This window comes from Vicia villosa, linkage group LG6, assembly GCF_029867415.1.
Source record: "Vicia villosa cultivar HV-30 ecotype Madison, WI linkage group LG6, Vvil1.0, whole genome shotgun sequence".
Taxonomy (NCBI): Eukaryota; Viridiplantae; Streptophyta; class Magnoliopsida; order Fabales; family Fabaceae; genus Vicia; species Vicia villosa.
Genome location: NC_081185.1, coordinates 125,529,452 through 125,551,571, shown reverse-complemented (window position 1 = coordinate 125,551,571; position 22,120 = coordinate 125,529,452). Strand labels below are relative to the sequence as shown.

General features: G+C 30.6%; 1 protein-coding gene across 1 annotated transcript; it reads right to left on the bottom strand.

Moving 5' to 3' along the window:
• Positions 1–3,069: 3,069 nt before the first annotated feature.
• Positions 3,070–20,176, bottom strand: LOC131609882 (protein HEADING DATE 3A-like). Its single transcript, XM_058881700.1, has 7 exons — positions 19,701–20,176; positions 19,501–19,570; positions 19,339–19,386; positions 18,626–18,847; positions 18,385–18,446; positions 18,257–18,297; positions 3,070–4,587 (listed from the first exon to the last, which is right to left on the bottom strand). The coding sequence occupies exons 4-7, from the start codon at positions 18,824–18,826 to the stop codon at positions 4,361–4,363; spliced, it is 531 nt and encodes a 176-aa protein (XP_058737683.1). The 5' UTR covers positions 18,827–18,847; positions 19,339–19,386; positions 19,501–19,570; positions 19,701–20,176; the 3' UTR covers positions 3,070–4,360.
• Positions 20,177–22,120: the final 1,944 nt, after the last annotated feature.

Sequence of the window (22,120 nt, the reverse complement as noted above, 5' to 3'; positions counted from 1 at the left end):
AATTCTTTTAAGAGATCAAGGAATAATATATATATATATATATATATATATATATATATATATATATATATATATATATATATATATAACATATTTAGAGAAAAATGATAATCTTATATCAGAGTGAGATGAAGAGATAACGACCGTTTGATTAAAATATATGATTGAGATTTAATATTTGGTTTAAAATATCTATGTGACTTTTTTTTCTCAACTCTTTTCAGTTGAGAAAACAGAGGATCACGTGACGAGATATTAAATCTCAACCGTTTATTTTAATCAAACGGTCATTATTTCTTCCTCTCACTCTCATATAAGATTATCCTTTCTCACTAGATACACTCCATATATATATATATATATATATATATATATATATATATATATATATATATATATATATATATATATATATATATATATATATATTAAAAAATTATATAGAGAGAGATAGATAGAGAGAGTAATCTTATATGAGAGTGAGATGCAGAGATAACGACCGTTTGATTAAAACAAACAGTTGAGATTTAATATTTGATTTAAATTATCTATGTGATTCTTTTTTTTCTCAACTGTTTTTAGTTGAGAAAAAAGAGGATCACGCGACGAGATATTAAATATCAACCGTTTATTTTAATCAAACAATTATTATTTCTTCCTCTCACTCTCATATGAGATTACCCTTTCTCACTAAAAAAACAAAATATTATTTATTTATAACTACTATTATTTTTATTTGAAATGAAATTGTTATAAATTTATTTTGTTTTTATTTTTAATTTGTTGACTTTGATAAAAGTAAGATTAAAAGAAAATTTTTAATTTAAAATACTTTTAGTATCTCTTTATATTAAAATATTAAAAAAATATTATACTATATTAGTCTATATATAGTCCGATGTATGTACTTTCTTATATAAGTAATATAATATTTCAAATTTATCTAAGAATACAATTTTATGTATATTTCTTTTAGATATAAAAAAAATTGTAAGATGCAATTCATATTTATGCATCAAATTATAAATTTATTTTGACATTTATAAACTTAATTTATGATAATGTATGAATGACTGAACAATAAATTTTTTGTAAATAATTGAACCAACTCAAACCACATTTATTTGTTTTAATTTTATTTTATTTTATTTCTAAAAGTCAACTGATCCAAATCGAACCATATAATTTTTCTCTTACAATTTATATAATTTTTAACATCAAAACTGCTAAAATGGCGCCAGGGCCGGTGATACCCCTGTGCAGTCTGGTCCACTGCACAGGGCCTCCAAAAATATAAGAGCCTCCAAATTTAAAGCTTGTGCACAATAGCAAAACTTTAGAAAAATTTAATTTAATTTCTTTTATAACTTGTGACTAGATAATAGCAGTAGTAAAGTTACATAATGAATTCAACGGATCAATCATACTCAAATAAAAAATTTCACGGAACAACTAATTATGTACATGTTTCAGATTTTTTTTTAATCAAAATTTCATTAAAATTTTTTAAATAACAAAGCTTATATAATTAATTCTTATTACTAATATATATTTAAAGATCATATCTTTTATTTATTTATTTATTAAGGATATCAATACAGTATTTTAATTGTTTATTTTCTCATCAATATTACATATCTTATTCAAACTTAATTTATTAATCTTTTAAAATTAAATATTTAAGATGGATGGTGAGATTTTGCTATAATATAAAATTGTTCCTATGAAATATTGATCTTTTATATTTTTTAATATTATATTTTTATTATTTTGCATGGACATCATAATTTAAAAATTCAAGTGTATATTATATATTATAATATAATTTTTAATCTTTCTATTTTATAAAATTACTTTTTAATTCTTTCTTTCTTTTTTATTGTTAATTTTAATTTGTAATTTTATTCTCTTAAGATTTGAAAGTTTAATTTTGAATATGAGAAAAAGAAAAAAATTAAAAAATCAATTTTTAAAAAAATTCTTATAAAATCCACAATTTTTTTTGTTGAAATTCTAAATGTTGTACTTGTTGTCTAAGATTTTTTTTTTCATTTTTTATTAGAGATATTTTAAATATTAGAACATGGCCTCTACATTTCTTGAGACGGCCCTGAATGGCGCCGCGACATCTAAGGGTGGCAAAACAGGCCGCCCGCCCCACCCCGCACTCGCCCGGCCTAATGCCCGCCAAAAAGCAAGTGGGGCGGGCAAGTAAAATGAGCATAAAAATCATGTCCGTCCCGCCAAGGTGGCGGGTTGGCGGGCGGCGGGCCTGCCCGCCTATTTTTTAATTTATTTTTCTTTCATTTTTTAATTGATTATTAGTCTTTTTTTACCTTTCAATTAAAATTTTCACTTATCTTTTATAACAATTTTTTATAAGGCATCTTTTAAATAAATTTTACGCATGAAAATATTGCATATATTTATAAATAAATGTATAAAATAAAACCATCAAGAATTTGAATTACTAGAATTAACTAAAAAATGTCGGACTTAATGCGAAACGAGTTTAACAAATAGGTAATGCGAGCTTTAACGGGCGGCAGACTTTAGCGGGTGAGTTTAGGCGGGCGGTGGGTTTTGGCTGGGCGAGCTTTGGTGGGCGGCGGGCCCAAAATCTCAACCCAACCCACCATTTTTAGGCGGGTGCGCGGGCCTGCCCGGCGGGCCACCGTCCGTTTTGCCACCCCTAGCGACACCCATATGTTTCCTAATCCTAATTTTTGAGCTTGTTTTCTATAATTTATTTCTTATAAACACATATGTTTAAAAATTGTTTGATATTCTTAAATTTAAAAGATTAAATTGTTATTTTCAAAATACTAAAGAAAAAATGGTTAGACACTAACAATATCTAAGATCAAAATACTAATTTATCCTTTCTCAATTGGTTTCACCTAGTGATAGAAAATCAATTCAGTGTGTAACCATCCATATCGCGCATGGTGTGCGCCCCAACATGGATGTTTCTTATTCCTATTAGCAGATATAGACATTCTCTAATTTCTTCATCTTTAGATCTTTTATACTTTCTCTTTCTTTCTCCAACAAAAAAACCATCTCGAGATGAATGTTCTGTTGAGGGATTATTTACTTCAGATTGAATGTATTGAACCTCACAAAAGTGAAGGTATTGAAATGAAATTTGTATTTGAAATCTTTTATGATTTTTAATTTATTAACAATTTAAAATTGAAGCTTCACCTATTTTGTATCGGAAACCTTATAAACCGTGTCTAATGTTGTTTCTGCACATTCATATTCCATTGGAGTAATCCCAAATTCTACTTGAGATGTCAAATAAAATTCTCTCCATGTAAATTCCTAATTTGCACTCCTATCTGGAATGTTTTTGCCATTTAGAACACCTATAATATCTTTTCCCATTCTCTCTACTACCATGTAAGCAAAACACTTTCTAAAAAGTGTACTAAGTATTTGGAGTTATTTGCCCCTTATTTAATTATTATACGTTTCACACTTTATCTAAAAATATTACTCTTTTTAAAAAGTGATTTTATTTTTGAAAAGCCAAAATAATATAAATGTATAATGACCATCTAAGCACAAGACATTAAGTTATTGAGTGCACTAGTTCATTTCTGGTTAAGATTGCATACACAGTGAAGCAGGCAAAAATAAGAAACTAAAAAAAGAACCAAAGCCGCTACAAAAAATCAGCACCCAGACTCACACAAATATTCCAAATTTCAGACATTACACAAACTGAAAGATAATAGTAATACCATCACCAGAGGAGTTGATAAATTTACTTTATCCCCTAGATGCGTTCCAAATTAACCTCCAAGCCAAAAGCAAAACCTTGAACTCAAGTGCTTCACACTCACCAGTGTTTCAGAGAAAAAGATGAGATGTTGTTCTTGTAATGCAACAAATACAAAGCAAGCACAGCCGAAAATACCGCGCCTTGATTTTCCAACGTTTCAGAACTGGTATTACTCTGTAATCTGTATAATCTGGAATCATATACCCTTTTTTTCCATAACCGTCATGAACCCTGCATGTATAGACTCACTCAGCAGCCCACAACACAAAATCCACCAACAAAAATGCCATTTCCGCCTTGATTGATGAATTGATCACACAAGTGAACTTTATTTATTATTAGTAACTGTTAAGATTATTATTTCTAGTAAAGTGGGTATACACCATATATATTTTACAATACCTCAAATCTAATTATGAGTCCTTCAAATATAAAACTGCTAAGAAAGAAAAGAGCATCAATCTTCATATGATTTGTGTTTGTATTTCTCTAACATTTATCTGGGTTTTTCTTATAGTATTTACCAACTAAGCATGCATTAAAATTATAAATTCATATAATAAAGCTAATTTATGTAAAGGTTCTTCCTCCAGAGCCAGCTTCCCTTTGACAATTGAAGAACACTGCAGCAACTGGAAATTCAAGATTGTAAAGTTCAACGAATTCTCTTGTATTAAAATTCTGTCGCCATCCCGGAGCATAGACTATTTGTCTACACCGTTGACGTAATAACACAAACACGTAACGATGAATCCCTAAGTTGGGTCGTGGCTTTTCATAACTTACAACCTCATTACCTATGCATATCAGTTAAAACAACAATTAGCCTACTAGTAGTATGTTTTGATATACATACATATCCTTTATGGTTGTGTGCACAAACTAAGAAACAGTTTAATTAATAGGCAAAGTTTAATTACACATTGATTTTTTTCGTCAAAGATTTTGCAATGATGAGTAAGACCCGCATAAACATCTAATATGATATGTTATTATATATAACGAAGAAAATAAAAATCTTACATAAAATTAAAATTGATAAGATATTATTTGTTTTGCTTGAGTTTCTATTTGTAAGAATCATCCCTATTATTTGTTTGACTCATTCTTGTTAGTATTTGTTAAATTCTAATTTAGCTTGTATGTGGTTTTAGTGGTTGCTATTTCTTAGGAAAGTTTTGTGCAGTCTACAATTCTCCGCTTTGATGGTCATCAAGATTATTGGATTATGTTAACGGAGAAATTTCTCAGGTCAAAGAGTATTAGAGGGTTAGTAGAGACTGGTTATGCAAAACCAACACAGACTGTGACAGAGGCAGAAAGAAAAAGGTTGGAAGAGTTGAAGTTAAAAGACTTGAAAGTCAAGAATTATTTATTCCATGCCATTGATCGTACCATCCTAGAGACAATACTTCAAAAGGCACCTCAACGTAAATTTCGGACTCTGGAGAAAAATTATGAATGAAAGGCAAGAGTAAAGCGGTTAAATCTCCAAGCTCTTCACAGAGAGTTTGAAATTTTGGAGTGAAAACTGGGTAAAATATTTCTGATTATTTTTCTAGAGTCATGCTTATGGCTAATAAAATGAGGGTGTATGGTCAACGATTGGTAGATACTACAATTGGGGAGAAAATACTTAGATCCTTAGCAGATAAATTTATCATATAGATTGCTCTATTGAGGAGTCAAAGGATTGATGCTTTAACCATCGATGAGCCGCAAAGCTCATTAATTGTTCATGAGCAGAAGCTTCATAAGCATGATAAGGAGGAACAAGCCAATAAAGTAATTCATGAGAATAAATCAGGACGAGGAAAAGGTTGTGATCGGGGATCATTTAGTGGAAAAGGCAGAGGCAGAAGGCGTCAAGTCTTCGACAAATCCATTGTTGAGTGCTTCAAATGTCACAAGCTTGAACACTTTCAAAATGAGTGTCCTAGTTTAGTCAAAGAAGCTAATTGTGTTGAGTTTGATGTCATATGTGGAGCTCAACAAATCCAGAAAAGATGATGTGGTGTCTGGATTCAAGATGCAACAATCATATATGCAGAGACAAAATTTCGTTTAGTTATCTAAATGAAAGCTTCACACAAAGCATAAAATTAAGAGAAAATTTAAAATTCAAATATGTGAGTAAGAGGAAAGGTGAATGAATGTAAGGTTACTACTGAATGGTGTTGTGCATAAGGTCATTAGAGGTGTTCTATGTTCCAGAAATACGGAACAACTTCTTGAGCATTGGCCAGCTGCAAAATAGAGGATTAGTAGTTGTTATTCAATAAGTCATTTACTAGAATATTTTTTTAGTTGTGTCTCAACGAAGAAGGGGCAGCTTGTTTCCATATTGCGAAGCTATGTGCTTACATGTATAATGATTACACAAATCAGTTGATCAATATGATTTTAATGATGACAACACTATCGAGAGATTTGTGTCTGTAAATGTATAAGATTAGCTCTTGAATTGCTAAGGCAAATCACACACAAACTTTCGATTGATTGGAAGCCTCTCTGACTTTTTTAAAATTACTAAAAAAAACCTTTTAGTGCTTAGCTAATAGATTAGAGACTCATTCTAATCAGTTAAAAAGATTGTTTACATGGTATAATCGATCAGCCCATTAGGGTTAATTGACTATCACGCTTGTAATGCTCATAAAAGATTAGAGGGAGCCATAATTGAATAGTAACAACGTCATTCAAAAACATTATTTTTTTAGCTAAGCTAATAGATTAGACCTCAGAACTAATCGATTGGCAGCGTTAAAATGCCCATGGATCATTTTAATTTTTGAGCCACATTTTATCATATAAATAGAGAGCTCATTTCTCATTTCGTTTAGACCAGAAAATATATTTTGAATACGCTTTCTCACTCTCCGTTATCTTCTTTCTCTTTATATCTTCTTCAATTTTTCCTTAGTGATTTGAGAGTGAAATTTGTGAGGTGTTTGGTTATGGTGTCGGGCCATTTTTTGTAATATCTCTTATGAGATTTGGTTGTTTGGTTATGAGTTAAACCAAGTTAAAAAGCTCTTATTTGAGTTGTGAGATTGTCCGTCAAATTATCTGTTTGGTTCGTGAGTTTTGCATGTTAAAAAAGTTCTAATTGGTTTGTGAGGTTGTCTGTCAAAATATCTATTTGATTCGTGAGTTGTGCCTAGTATAAAAGCTCTCATTTGGTTCGAGTTTAACCCCGTATAAATCTCGTGTTTAGTTTGGAGAATATCCAGTGTAAAATTCTAAGTTTGATTGTTAGAAAGTTTGTGGACATAACATGTGAAAACTCACTCAAATAGTGGAACTCTCAAGAAGAAGTTCATGTCAACTTATGTGGTCTAATCACTCCCATATCAAATAGCAACAAAAGGTACTTAATTTATTTTATCGATGATTTTACTGAAAAAATATGGATTTATTTTTTGGTAGAGAAATCTGATGCATTCAATACTTTTAATATATTACGGCGTAAGTTGATCCATATAGTCGACTCCATTTAGTGGGATAAGGCTTGGTTTATGTTATTGTTGTTGTGAAAGAAACATAGTCTAGCATCAGGTGTTTGCGTACAGGTCAAAGAAGAAAGTTCACCTCTCACATGAATTTAAACAAGTGATCTTACTAGCAGAGAAAAATATTCCGATGAGCTTTGGCCAAAAGTTGTGAATTGGGTTGTTCATGTTTAGAATCGCAGTCATACCTTAGTCGTGAAAGACATGACTCTAGAAGAGGCTTGAAGAGGAATTAAGCCTTTTGTTGAGAACTTTTGTGTTTTTAGATGTCTCTCGCAAGTACAAGTGCCCAACACCAAGAGGAAGAAATTAGAAGACACAATTTTTACTTATGCGATGTTGGGAATCAGTAAAGAATCTAAAGCTTAATGTCAAAAAAGATAGTAGGGAGCCGAGATGTTAAGTTTGAATAAGATAAATCATGGGATTTGAACAATATTTACAATGTGTTAAATTGCAGCTGACTTAAAGTGTAGTAAAAATGAATGAACAACAACAACAAACTAAGTGGGGTCGGCTACATGGATCAACTTTCGCCATAATATTCTATCAAGGACCATGCTTATATCCAAATCGTTTATCTGGAGATCTTTCTTAATAATTTCTCTTATAGTCTTTCTAAGTCTTTCTCCTCCTCTAGTTATTTGTATTCTCTCCATATGGTTTACCAACCTTACTACAGAATCAAGCGGTCTTCTCTCTACATATCCAAACCATATAAGTATATTTTCCACCATCTTCTCCACTATAGGCGCTATCCCGACACACTCTAATATTTTCATTGCTAACTTTATCCTGTCGAGTCTTACCATATATCCAGCGTAACATCCTAATCTTTGTTACACTTATTTTATTCGTGTGTTGATTCTTAACCACCCAACATTTTGTCCCGTACAAAATCTCATGTCTTACTGCAATTTGATAAAACTTTTCCTTCAAATTAAGTGGTACCTTTGTGTTGGTTCCATTGTTTTGTGATTGGCATTAATCTTTCTAAAACATGGTTCTTAACTGATGTTGAGCAAGATGTTGAAATATCTTGACTAATTGTTATAACAGGTTCAGCTGTTATGTGTTTTGACGTATGTTCTGCAAGATGTTGTGACATCCTACACCAAAACATCCTAACAGTTCAGACTGGTTTTTATCCTTGAAAGATTTGATTGAAAATTATGAGAATTTGGAATATTCAGTTACTCATTACAGGCGCAGGCAATCAAGGAATGTATAGGACAAATGAATATTTGTTTTGGTTTTTAGAAAAAGAATCTTTGAGATTTCTTTTAGAAAACTAAGATTTGATTTGATTTGATTTTTCCTATTTTATGTTAAGATCTTGCAGCAGTTTCATAAAGGAGAAGATTGGCTTTATTTTAAAGTCCAAGCCCATACTGCAAGAGTCTATAAAAAGGAACTTGGAAAACCTATTAAAGTCCAAGCTCATATCTAGATGTTGATTTCTAGGTAGAAGTTGCACTAGATAGGGATTAGGAGAGAAGTTGTAAACTGAGACTGTTTAGGCTTCAAACTAATACTACTAATAATGGATTTCCTTCCTGACTTTGTAACCCTTAGCTTAAGTGTTGCTGCAATTCATTGTGTTATTTAACATTCTGCATTTAGTTTTCAGTTTTAATAAGTAGTTTTAATAAGTATGCTGAAAGTCAGAAGATGTTATAACATCTATCTTGACATTATGTGTTGTTAGGACATCTGTCTTGACATCTGTTGTGTAAGTGTCAAAATTTAACTTTGCATCATATAAAACACTTGATGCCCTTCTGCATTTCAACCACCTATCTTGAACTCGATGATTAACATTCCCTTCTATTTATCCATCATTTTGTATTCAAAAACAAGATATTTAAATCGTGTGACTCGAGGGACAATATGGTCTCTAACTTTCACCTCTAGGGTTAAAAAAACTTCTTGTTTAGTTGAACTTACATTCTATATACTTTGTCTTACTTCTGCTTAGGCGAAAACCATGTGTTTCTAAAGCTCGTCTCCAAGTTTCCAACCTCTTTTTTAAATCCTCCTTTGACTCTTCAAGAAAGACTACATCATCTGCAAAAAGTATGCATCTCGGTGCTAGCTCTTTGATGTGTTTCATGAGTACATCAAAAATTAAGCTAAAAAGGCAGGGGTTTAGGGTTAAACTTTGATGCAAACTAATTATAATGGGAAAATCGTCTGTTTCTCCATCATGTGTCCGCACACTTGTCGAAACCCCTTCATAGATATCTTGGATAGCTCGAGTATATGCAATCCTAACCCCTTTATTCTCTAGGACTTTCCATAAAATCTCTCTAGGCACTCTATCATATGTTTTCTCCAAGTCACATGTCATAAATTCAAATTGATTCTCAATGACTTGAGTTTTTTTCTTAATCTCCGTTGAGTCACTCTTTCCCATAACTTCGTGGTATAACTCATAAGTTTAATCCCCCTATAATTTGCACAATTTTGTATATCCCTCTTGTTCTTATAGATTTGAACTAAAGTGCTTCTTCTCCATTCATCTGACATGCGTTTTGACATCATAATTTCATTAATGAGTTTCATGAGCGACTTATCTCCAAGAACTTTTCACACTTCAATAGGTATGTTGTCTTGTCCAACCGCCTTACTGTTACTCATTATTTTCAATGCTTCCTTTACCTCCTGTTTCTGAATCTGACGCTAGTAATTGTAATACTGATCCTCTTCTCTAATATCGGGTATGCTAGAATCCGACGAGATATCATATCCTTCATTAAATTAGTTATAGAAATACTTCTTCCACCTATCCTTTATATCTTTTTCCTGAACCAAGACTTTGTCTTCTTCATCGTAAACACACTTCACTTGATTCAAATCTCTAGTCTTTATTTCTCTTCCCTTAGCAAATCTATATATAGATTTTTCTACCTCCTTGGTTCCTAGAGATTTGTATAATCCCTCAAAAGCTTAGGTTCTTGCTTTACTCACCGTTTTCTTGGTTTCATTTTTAACATTCAACATACTTTTCCTAAGTTTCAGCTTTTATACACTTAAACCACTTTTTAAAACAATCCTTTTTTACTATAGGCGCTACTCCGACACTCATTCCACCACCATGATTCTTTACCCCGAGGTCCAAAACCTCTTTATTCACCCAATATCTCTTTCATCACTTTACTAATCTCTTGGGCCATCTTATTACATATATCAATCTAAATAATTAAAATGACATAGGCAATGAAGGAAAAAGTGATAACGAAGAAGTGGAGACAAATTCCGCAAGCAATGAGAGTGATGTAAGCTCACCTAGTTCAAGTGAAGGGAGGAGTAGAAGAAGACCGGGTTGGATGGATGATTATGATAGACGAGGAGGCTTATTTCAAGTAGATGAGGCTATTATGGCGTTGTTTGCAATTGTTGATTATGTGCATTTTAAAGAGGCGGTAAAGAATGAGTAGTTAAGAATAGTTATGAATGTGGAGATAGAGCAATAGAAAAAAAAAATGAAACTTGGATTTTGATTAATCTTCCAGCACATACCAAAAGAATTGGTGTCAAGTGGGTTTACAAAACAAAACTTAAGGCTTTACACATGGGTAGTTAAAGGCTATGCACAACAATATGGAGTCAACTACACTAAAGCATTTGCACCTATGGCAAGAATGGATATATTTCAGTGATTATTGCTCTAGTTATACAAAGAGTCTAACCAGTATACCAATTAGATGTAAAGTCAGTGTTTTTGCATGATGAACTGAATGAGGATCTGATTGTAGAGCAGAAAAAAGAGTATGAGAAGAAAAGTTGTCCAAACAAGGTCTATAAGTTTAAAAAGGGTCTGTACAAGTTTAAAAAGCCTCTCAATCTTGGTTCAGCTAAATAGAAGTCTATATTGTTAAAGAAAGATTTCAGAAATGTCATTGAGACCACACATTGTTTGTCAAAGTCGGTATTAAAGGTAAAATTTTAATTGTTAGTATTTATATTGACGATCTTATTTTTACTAGAAATGATGAGTCTATGTTTGAAGATTTTAAAAATTCAATGATGCATAAATGTATGATCTTTGAAGGATGAGGGTACTATCTTGGTATTGAATTATTGGAACAATATTATGGAATTTATATTTGTCAAAGCAAGTATGCCATGGAGGTGCTTAGAAAATTAGGAAAGGAAAAAAGTAATTATGTGCATAATCCAATTGTTTCATGATTTAGAGTTTGCAAAGATAAAGATGGAGTTTAGGTGGATGCTACTTCATTCAAACAAGTAGTAGGCAACTTGATGTATTTGACAACTACTTGACCTGACTTAATGTTTATGGCCAGTCTCGTTAGTCGATACATGGAGAAAATCAAATGAGTTGACTTTACAAGTAGTAAAAAATTGTTGAGATATTTAAAGGATATTTGAGATTTTGGGATTTTCTACAAGAATGGAGGGGGCAATGATTTGGTGGCTTATGTTGGTAATCATGCTTGTGATTTAAAGGATAGGTAAAACACATATGAATATGTTTTATCGGTGAGTTATGATGTTGTGTCTTGGTCATCTAAAAATAGTCTATTGTAACTCTACAACTGAAGCATAGTTTGTGGTTGTTGCCTACTATGTCAGTTAAGTTATTTGGATGAGGAGGATCTTGGAGAAACTCGGTCACTCACAAAGTGGCAATACTGTCATGTTTTGTGACAATAGTTCAAAATCAAACTCTCTTAAGAATCACGTGTTATACAATTGAAGCAAACATATAGATGTTTGTTTCTATTTCTTGTGCGATCTTATAAAAAAGAGAATTGTGGAGTTAATTTTTTGTGAAACCCAAGAACAAGTTGCAGATGTGATGACCCAACCTCTTAAATTAGAAACTTTTCTTAAGCTATGAAGTTTGATGGGAGTCTATCAAATACTTGTATTGAATTGAGGGCTTAGTTTAAGGTAGGGATTAATAAGATATTATTTGTTTTGTTTGAGTTTCTATTTGTTAGAATAATCCATATTATTTAGGGAAGAACTATGGTTGTTATTTGGGTCATTCTTGTTAGTATTTTCCACATTATAACTAAGCTTGTACGTGGCTTTAGCGATTGCTAATTTTAAGAATTGAAAAGATGATTTAATAACTACTAGTATTTCAATTCAATAACAAGTCATTCACGTATTAATCTTATTTCATAACAAAAATAAGATCTTAAATGAGTTTATACTAATATATCAAGTCCAACATAATAAATTTAAAACAAAGTAACGTGTTTATAAATATTGGGACCTCTGGCTTTCCAAAAGTAAGTTATATCCATTGTAGTCAAACATAAGATCTTAAGTAAGACCAGTAGATAGGTAAAAGATCATAACACAACACCAAGATTCTATCGAATAACTCATAACTAGGTTGTTGATAGCGCGATAGCGGTATAGCGTAGCAGTACAAGACCTTAGCGCTATGTTTTTGTCCTGTCAACCGCTATCCATGATAGCGAAAATTGCGGCTGCTATTTGGGAAGTTGTGATGGCGCTATAACGACACAATAGTGGTTCTATAGCGGTTTACAGACCGCTATTGTGAGGATGAGGGAAATATTGTCATGCTAAAGGCTCGATGGATATGATAAATAATGTTTCTAAATCTAGAGGTATCTCGTTGGAAGACGTTGTCACTAGCTAAAATACAAACATCTATTAAAGATTCTTGTGTGGAAAATGCAAGAGCGTTAACTAATCAATACATTGCTTGTTTCTTCTATCAAAATGGCTTATTTTTTAATGTTGTGAAATCGAAAAGCTTCAAGTTTATGATTGGAATGATGAAAATTATCGGCAACACTTGAAGCCTCCCAGTTATCATGAACTTAGAGTTCCCTTGCTCAAAAAGAAACTAGAGTTCACAAAGAGTAAGTTACAAGGAGTTATTAATAGCGGCCGCTATCGCCTCTATCCTGGAATTTTCGGACGGAGCGTCCACCCTACGTGACGGATCCAATGTGTGGATCCCAGTTTACGATCATGGGTGCAAAATACACTATATCTTGGAACGGGTAATGAGACGCTACCCGCATGGAGCGGTTTGGTTGATTTCTTTTTCTTTCTTTTTTTGACTTTTTAATCGAATGTTATCCAGAAGAAGATAGGAAATGGAAGAAGAATAGAAGAAGATGAAGATAATCGAAGAAGAAGACGAAGAATAGAAGAAGATAATCGAAGAAGAAGATGAAGACATGATATCAAATAAATGAGAATATAGGGTTATAGGGTTAGAAAAGTAAAAAATGTGATAAAGATAACATGAGAATCCAATGTCCCAGCTATAAATCCACCTCTTACTATTGAAAATATAGGGTGTGTTTGTTTCACGAATATAAAATATATTCTCAGGAATTTGACATGGGAAATACAACAATTTCATTTTATTTCAAGTTTTTTAAATTAGTTCCCAGACTACTCTTTATTCCTAGGAATTATTTTACACATGACTTTTCTCATATTTATTCTCATGTTTAAATGGAGGGAATTCAATATTCCCATGGGAATAAAGTTAATTAACTACAACTTCCCACTAGTATTCACATTGATATCTATTTTTATTTTTTATAATTTTTAAATAAAATAAAATATGTAAACGTTCCCGATAAATTTTATTTTTAGCAAAACACATGCATAAGAATATTATTCTTAGGAATAAGAATCCTGAAAAATATGATTTCAAAGAGTGTTATTTCATAACTTGAAACAAACACACCCATAATAATATAAATATAGTAATATTTTTTTACAAGAAAAACAACTAATAATAATGATTATTAGTTTCTTAAAAAAATAATATATTAGTATTAGTAAAAAAGAGCATGCAATCCCTATAAAAAGTAATAATACATTAATATTAGTAAAAAAATAATGATTATTTATAAAAATTATCCCGCCTTTCGCTATCCCGCTATTTCATTTTTGGAGTTGGTTGCTCTGTTATCCGGGATTAATAACTCTGATTATAAGAGCTGGTGATAGAGCAAACTCAATTTGGATGCTCTATCATATCGGATGCGTGGACAGACCATTAGTCTAGGACGTTGTGATTGTGAGATTAATAGTTTTTTATGTAGTTAGATCGGAGATTGTGAGATTTGAAATTAATTATCTATAAAATTATAATATAGATTCATTCTAAGAAGAGAAGCAAGCTAGAGCATCAAAATCTACAAGACTTAGTTTTTGTGAAGTACAATAAAGCTCTTATAAAACGCTTTGATAGCAATGATTTAAGTGATCATATTCTCCTACAAAATATTGATGAATGTTATGAATGGTTGCAACAAAATGAGGATGAAAATGGAATATTGGAAGATGACTTGGTTTTCAGAGAAGAGGGTTTGATTTGAGAAGTTTATGGTAATGTTGCTGGGGCTAATGAACCAGCAAGAGTTATTAGACATAACTCTAGACTTGATACATAAGTGTCTAATGGAGGTAAGGAGTTCTAATGGGGGTAAGGAGTCGGAGGTGGAAGAAGAAGAGTTTGAAGTTGAATCAAGTGATGATCAAGATGATATTAATGTGGTGGAACCTAAAAGAGAAGATGAGTCAGATGTGATTTAGTCAATTTATTTACGTTTAGAATTTGGTTTAGTCATTTTGAGAACATTTATAATATGATTTTGATGAGAACTTATATTACGGCGTTGTTGGAATTTATGTATGTTATTGCAACTGCTATTTTTAAATCATTATGTATGTTGTTGGAATTTATTTTAAGTATTCATGTATTGATGTCAAGTACTTATCTTGGTTTATAAAGCTCACAATAGCGGTCATTCCACTATACACTATGTCGCTATAGTATTTTTGAAGTCCGAGGCTAGGTCATTCCACAATACACTATGCCGCTATAGTATTTTTGAAGTCCGAGACTACGCCCCGTTATCTTAGATTAACAACCTAGACTCATAAGTCACATTATTCAACTCAATTAATTAATAAAGCAACCATTATTTCATAAGTTAAAAACAATTAAGTAATGAATTAATAAAGTAATACAAGAAACTAAGTTCACAATTACTCTAAATTTCTAAAAGTATTAAAATTAATAATACATCACAGATGCAATGTTTGTTTGTAATTTCATATAAAAATTTATTAGTGAAAGATATTTGAAGATTAAAATAACTAATTTGAAAATCAAAATGATTAAATAAATAGACACTTAAAATTATATATTTAGTGTTTCAAACATTCAATAACTATAATCACATCATTTTATATAATTCAAAGACTAAAATGGATCTTCTTTAGAACTAAAGTAATTGTTTACCAAAAAAAAAAAAATGAAGAAAGCTGCAATCTCATGAAATTCCAATACTTTTATGTTCCACACCTTGCATGACTAGCGTTTTTTGTAATGATCATAGTGGTTCCCATGATGTGACTGGTAAGAGAAATGACTATTCCTTCGTAAACTTGTCAACGCAGTAGGAAATCACAATTCAACCATGTTTCAACGCGGTGTGTATTTATGTCGCATCAAAATTGCTTTATTTTTAAGATTTATTTCATTAATTACAATGATGAAGCATAAATTTTATGCTTTTGTTTCCTTAACTGAAACTTTGTTTCCTTAAGACATTTGTTATAGGGTTAGTGGTAAATTTCTAATTTCCTTAAGTCTTTGTCATATGGTCTATAGTCTTTTCAAATAATTGTCTTTATAAATGTACAATTTAAAGGTGTTGCCCATGTTGGATTAGATACCTAGTGCTTCTCTTTGTATAAACTTCATGGTAGTTGATTTTGAGAAGGATCAGAACATTCATTTATGCAAAAATAAGTCTCATTTCTTTATTACGTAAATTTACTAAATCAGGTGATTTGATTCGACTTGAGCTCGCTTTACCACTACATACTTAACCTTGGGGTGTTTCTTTGATAATATGTCAACAACAACTTATCTCTTTAAATCAAACAAATGGAAATCTAGTAATCTTGCAAAGAGTTATGATGGGTCTTTGTGGTAGGTCTTGTTATTGATAAGAAATTTTAAAAAGATGTTGTATATTGCATAAGGGATGCTTTTCTCCTTAATCTGGGTACTCCACATGATGGATTCAGATGAGAAATCAATCATAAATAATATTTATGAAGAAATGGACCGAGAAAAATAAAAGAGTCAATCAAACTTAAAAAAAATTGGTAGCTAATAATTGTTTGAATAGGAAGATGCCAGAATTAAAAAACTATTCTAAAATTGATCACCAAGACACCAACTTAAATATTTCAAACAAAAAAATAGATTTTATTGGTGGTGAATTTTCTATGCTTGGATTTAAAACTTAAACACCAACAAAATGGTGGGGATCTTGTGGAGATGTATGTCCAAAATTGCAAAGGTTTGCAATGCGAGAGTAAAGTTTAATTTGTTGCTCATCCTATTGTGAAATGAAATTGAGTGTCTTTAAAAGATAAGTAAGATTTAAAGTATTCAATTTTGAATGATCTCAAATATCTTGTTTTAAATTTTAATTTAAGTATACAAATAACATTTTAGAATAATAAAAAAAACATGAATGATGTAGTCTATGTGATAACTAATTTAAAGTTGAACAGAAAGATGGAGTTAGAAAATTGTCTAACAATTTTTGTGAAGATATTTGTTTTGAAGATAAATTGCAAAAGAACATGGAAGATAATTAACGAATACACAAAGACATTGTACTTAATGTTTGAGAAGATGTCACTAACAATGTTGGTATTATTGGTCGTGACTTGGATTTTTCTACTAGTCTTATTAACGATTTTTCTCCTAGTCTTATAGAGATTGAATGACATCGGAGTATAGAATTGTTGTCTTTAGATTGATTTCATTTTAAACATAGTTTTTATGGTTATGTTTTGATTGTGTATTTAAGGTCTTATTATATGGTTATGTTTTAATTATGAATTTATAAATTTATGATTATGATTTTCCAATCCTTTATTGATTTTGCATAGACTCTCGAGTTTTAAAATGTTGCTTTTGATCACATTCAACTAGCACCCATTAGTGTCAATCCTTATAAATGATCAATTCTGATATGACCGAGACCGTCCTCATAAATGATCCATCCTCACACAATCCTCATAAATGATTCATCAAAATGACGCTAGAAACTGAATTATGTTTCTTAAACAAAGATTAAATTATCTTTTTAAAACTCAATCAAACAAATATTTGATACATTTTCAAGAAAATAAAAAAGATATATTAAAAAAAATTAAAGGATGTAAACTGAAATTTATTAAAACAATACAAAAATACTAATAATTTACTTTTGATATAATATTTAACATATATTAACATTAAATTAGTACTTTTTGAAACTAGTAGTTGATATTAAATATATCTTTTATGGAAATGAAAACTTTGCAATAAATTTATATTAAATTGGTAAAAAAATTAAAATAAAAATTCATATTTTTTAATATTTTGTGAATTTATTTTTAAATATTGAAATTTTAATAAATATTTTTTAATTTTATAATTTAAATTTAATTATATTTTATTAAATTTTAATTTTTCTATTTTAAAATAGTTTTCATTTTAAAATATATTTTATATAGATAATCAATGATTTTCTTAATCATTTTTTTTATAGATAATCAAAGATTTTCTTAATCATAGTATATTGTTTAAGTTAGGCCATATTCAAGTTAACTTTTAACTATACATATATTACTCTCTTATCGAAACTCAATTAAAATATAATATAATATAATATAATTATCATATTTTATCTCTAATTATGACCATTATCAAACTGATAATCTCATTATATAATAGTAGAAATATTATGATATTTGAGTTTACCTCAAACGTGATAGATAAAATAAAAACTTATTACTAACAAGATAATCATTCATTATATACTTATAACTCTTTTAATAAACTTTTAATTCATGTATACTACAACTATTTGGCCGATGGAATGAATGAAAATAATAGACATACCAAAACTAGCCCCGGTAGAAGCTGGAATATCAGTCACCATCCTAAAATCCATTGAGAGCAAAGAGTAAGTTACAGCATTATAGTATCTCATATATCATGTTCAATTGTAAACAAGGTGATTTACTCACCAATGAAGGTACTCCCTAAAACTGGGGTAACTTGGGCTAGGTGCATCAGGATCTACTAACACCTTCAATAGAAGAGGGAAAATTAAAAATAGTTAAGTTGTAAATTCGAAATGCACATCGTAGTTTATAGATATTCAAAGAAATATTTTATGTGAGATTCATTTTTAAACCGAATGTTGTTAGGAGTATTTTCCATATGAACATACTAAATATAGACATAAAATCTATCTAATGTAATTACCAGGGTGTAGTAGATCATGGGGTCGTTTCCACCAATATTCACTTGAGGTTGATTGGCAACTTGGGAAGGTTTAAGCTCACAACCATTAGTAACATTCCTATTTCCGTAGGTAATTTGGAGAGAAATTGAACTTTCAAAGGGGTCTAATACATCCCCAATTACACGCCCAACAACTAGAGGATTCCGGCTACCACTGGCCATTTAGCTTGCTGACTCACAATCCTACATCCAACTTTGCATTAGGGTTTTAAGTTTAATGTATATACACTATTACACTAATAGTATAAAATAGTTTTGCCCAAACATCCAATCCAACCCATCATGATGAAGACATGTAATAAAATAAATTCCTATAATATCTACAATAGTAATATCTAACTTAAGAGTTACGATTCCACATATGTGTACAACTATATTCTAACTATGAGTACATGGAAATGATACATAAACCATAACTTATTTTTTCAAAATAATAAAATGAAAAAAAAAAACTCAAAATTTCAGACAGTAAAATTCCAGTATACAGTATTATATAGAGTATCTACCAGGATTATTCAAATCAAGCAATATATATACACAAACCCAACAATAGCATCACAAATTCACAATTCAAAGCAATGTTTGGGAAGTGTCTATATAATATATATGCTTCAAATGTTATGCCCTGTATAAAACTAAAAAGGAAAAGTAAGAATAAAAGCGCATGAACTTACCCACACTGGAATGAAGACAGTGTAAGTGTATAACTCATGATATAATCCCTGCACTCCAAGAATAACTTTAAAACTAATTTAGCACAATTCAAAATGAAACCATTGGTAAATATTGCCTATTCATATACAATACAGTTGTGAAAAAGAAAAAAAAAAACTTACAGCTATTTTAGAAAAAATGAGCATGAAGGTTCAGCAACAAAGGTTCAAGGACTTCAGAGAGATCAAATAACTTCAAAAAAGAAAACGAAACAGTGTTATTATCATACCAAGAGAAAATATAAAAACGAAAATATAAAAACAACTCAAACAGCGTGAACTTCACGAAATGGATCTCGAATCCAGAAATTACACAAACTCACCATCAAAATCAGAAAAGTGTGTAGATCAAGTGCATATCGTTCGGTTGAAATTGTTCCGTTGAGATCACCACCGTCACAAATGGATTTAATTTTCACTGCTACGCAACGGAGTTTTCGGCAACCACCGCGGATGCAACCGTCTCAACCACCGCCGGGAACAGTTTTGGAGGATCACCGGTTAGTTAGGGTTTTGAGTCGAGTGTGAATTCTTTCAACTAACTGTGTCGTTCTACACGTTGGTTTTGTGATTCGGTAACTGGTTTAGGAGAATATGAAAAAAAATTGGGATAGAGATGAAAAATAGAGCGGCTAATGGTTTAAGGGAAAATATTGCACAAGTTGTGAGGTGGGGTGAGCGTTGCGTGACTTAGAGGGGTGATTTCGTAAGTGAAGGCAGAAGAAAACCGCCTTCCAGAACTAGATATTTTTCAGTTCAGGGTTTAGCATTTATTATTATTTTTTACATTTTTATTTCACAGTTATTACTTTATTGTATTTAGAGAAAAAATATATAAAATTCAAGTGTTTATCGGACGTTAATCTCTTTGTCTAGACTTTATATGGTGAAATATATTTGAAATAATGCTAACACAACAGTACAAAAAGATTTTGTCAAAAAAAAGCAAGTACAAAACGATGAAACTCTATATGGGTCGTGGTCTTTTTTATTTCCATAATAATAATAATAATAATAATAATAATAATAATAATAATAATCATAATAATAATAATCATAAATAATAATAATAATAATAATAATAATAAATATATAACATGTACTTTATAAAAAATCAGTTATGATGTTATTGGCTGAAAGCTTTTGTGACAGGTGGAAAATCTCATTTATAAAACTGTTTAGGTTGAACTTTTATTATTAGGATAAGCATACAACTTAGATCTTCCTCTTACAAATAAATTGATAAACTAAAGTTTAATATTAATTATAGTTGACTTTTCAAATTTCAATCATAATTTTCAAGAAAAATATTTTATTTATTTTAATGAGAAATCATAATTTTTTTAATATTTGATTCATATTTATTTTTTTTAAGCAATATGAAGTCAGAAATATTGGCATTAAATTGGTTTATAGGAACTTAATCATGATGTCAATACAAAACACAAGGCTAGATTAATCGCAAAAGACTAGGATGGACTTGACTTTCACCAAACTTTCTTAGTTAGATGCTAATTGAGTTTTAATATATCTTTTATAAGTCACATGTGCTTATAGAGTTTTAATAGTTCTTACAACCCAAAAGGTGCAACATTTTAGCAGCTAGATTTGAAATTTACTTTTTTGAATGAGGTATTGAAGAAGAGATTTACATGGAGCAATCACAAAGATATCTATATTGAAACCAAAGGTAACGAATGTAAAGTTCTCAAACTATGAAAATTTTCATATAATTTGAAATAAGCTCCTCGAGCATGATATAATAGAGTTGTTTGGTATTTCATTGATTAAGGATTCAAGTTGAGCAAGAGTGGGCCAACATCATACATCGAAACTCTAGATTTTCATGACACACTCATTGATTCGACCATTTGGTCAGTGTTGACTAGACCATATGAAACATTATTTTCATTTTTGTTTGATGTCTTTTTCCTTACTTAACCTCCCTTTCTAGATATGTGTACCTGCATGCACAAGAGCAATAAATTGAGTGATTATTTTGACCATGATTATATCTATATATGGAGTGAAAGTAGGCGTTGATTCTGCCTAAAAGTGAGTTGAATATAAAGTGATTTATGTTTGAATAAATTCTTATAAAAGTGAGTTGAAGGTAAAGTAATTTATGTTTGGATAAATTTTTGTAAAAGTAAATTGAACATTAAACTTAAGTGTAAAAATTAGGAGTGGCAAACGGAGATGTCCGCTCTGTTTAGGTCTGTCATGCAAAAACCCATAAAAAAGGTGAATTTAAGAGGATATAATTGAGGGTGTTGGCCTAAAACTTTGCTTCGTCCCGCAAATGAGGGTGGAGCGGGGGCTCACTCAAAAACATACACATTTTATTGCAAAAAATTATGTTAATTTTTGTTCCCACAAAAACCCTTAGTAATAACGAGATGAGGTATGACAGATATATTAGAGGGTGTGAGTATAAAACTTTGACCCATCCTACAAAAAAGTGTGTGCAAAACGGGTATATCCCGCGGATCGGGAGTGTCTTGCCACGTTTAGCAAAAATGTTATTTACACATAAAAACTACAAATATTAGCTTCTAGCACAAGCAATTATAAAAAATATGACCAATTATACCCGATAGCAACCAAACATATCAAATCAATTCTAATCGAGAACAATCAAACATGTCAAAATTAATTTTACGCATCAAAAATCTATTCTAAACGTGCAACTGCTGAGATTAATCCATCTTGTATGATCATAATAGGCGGCAAACTCTCCCAA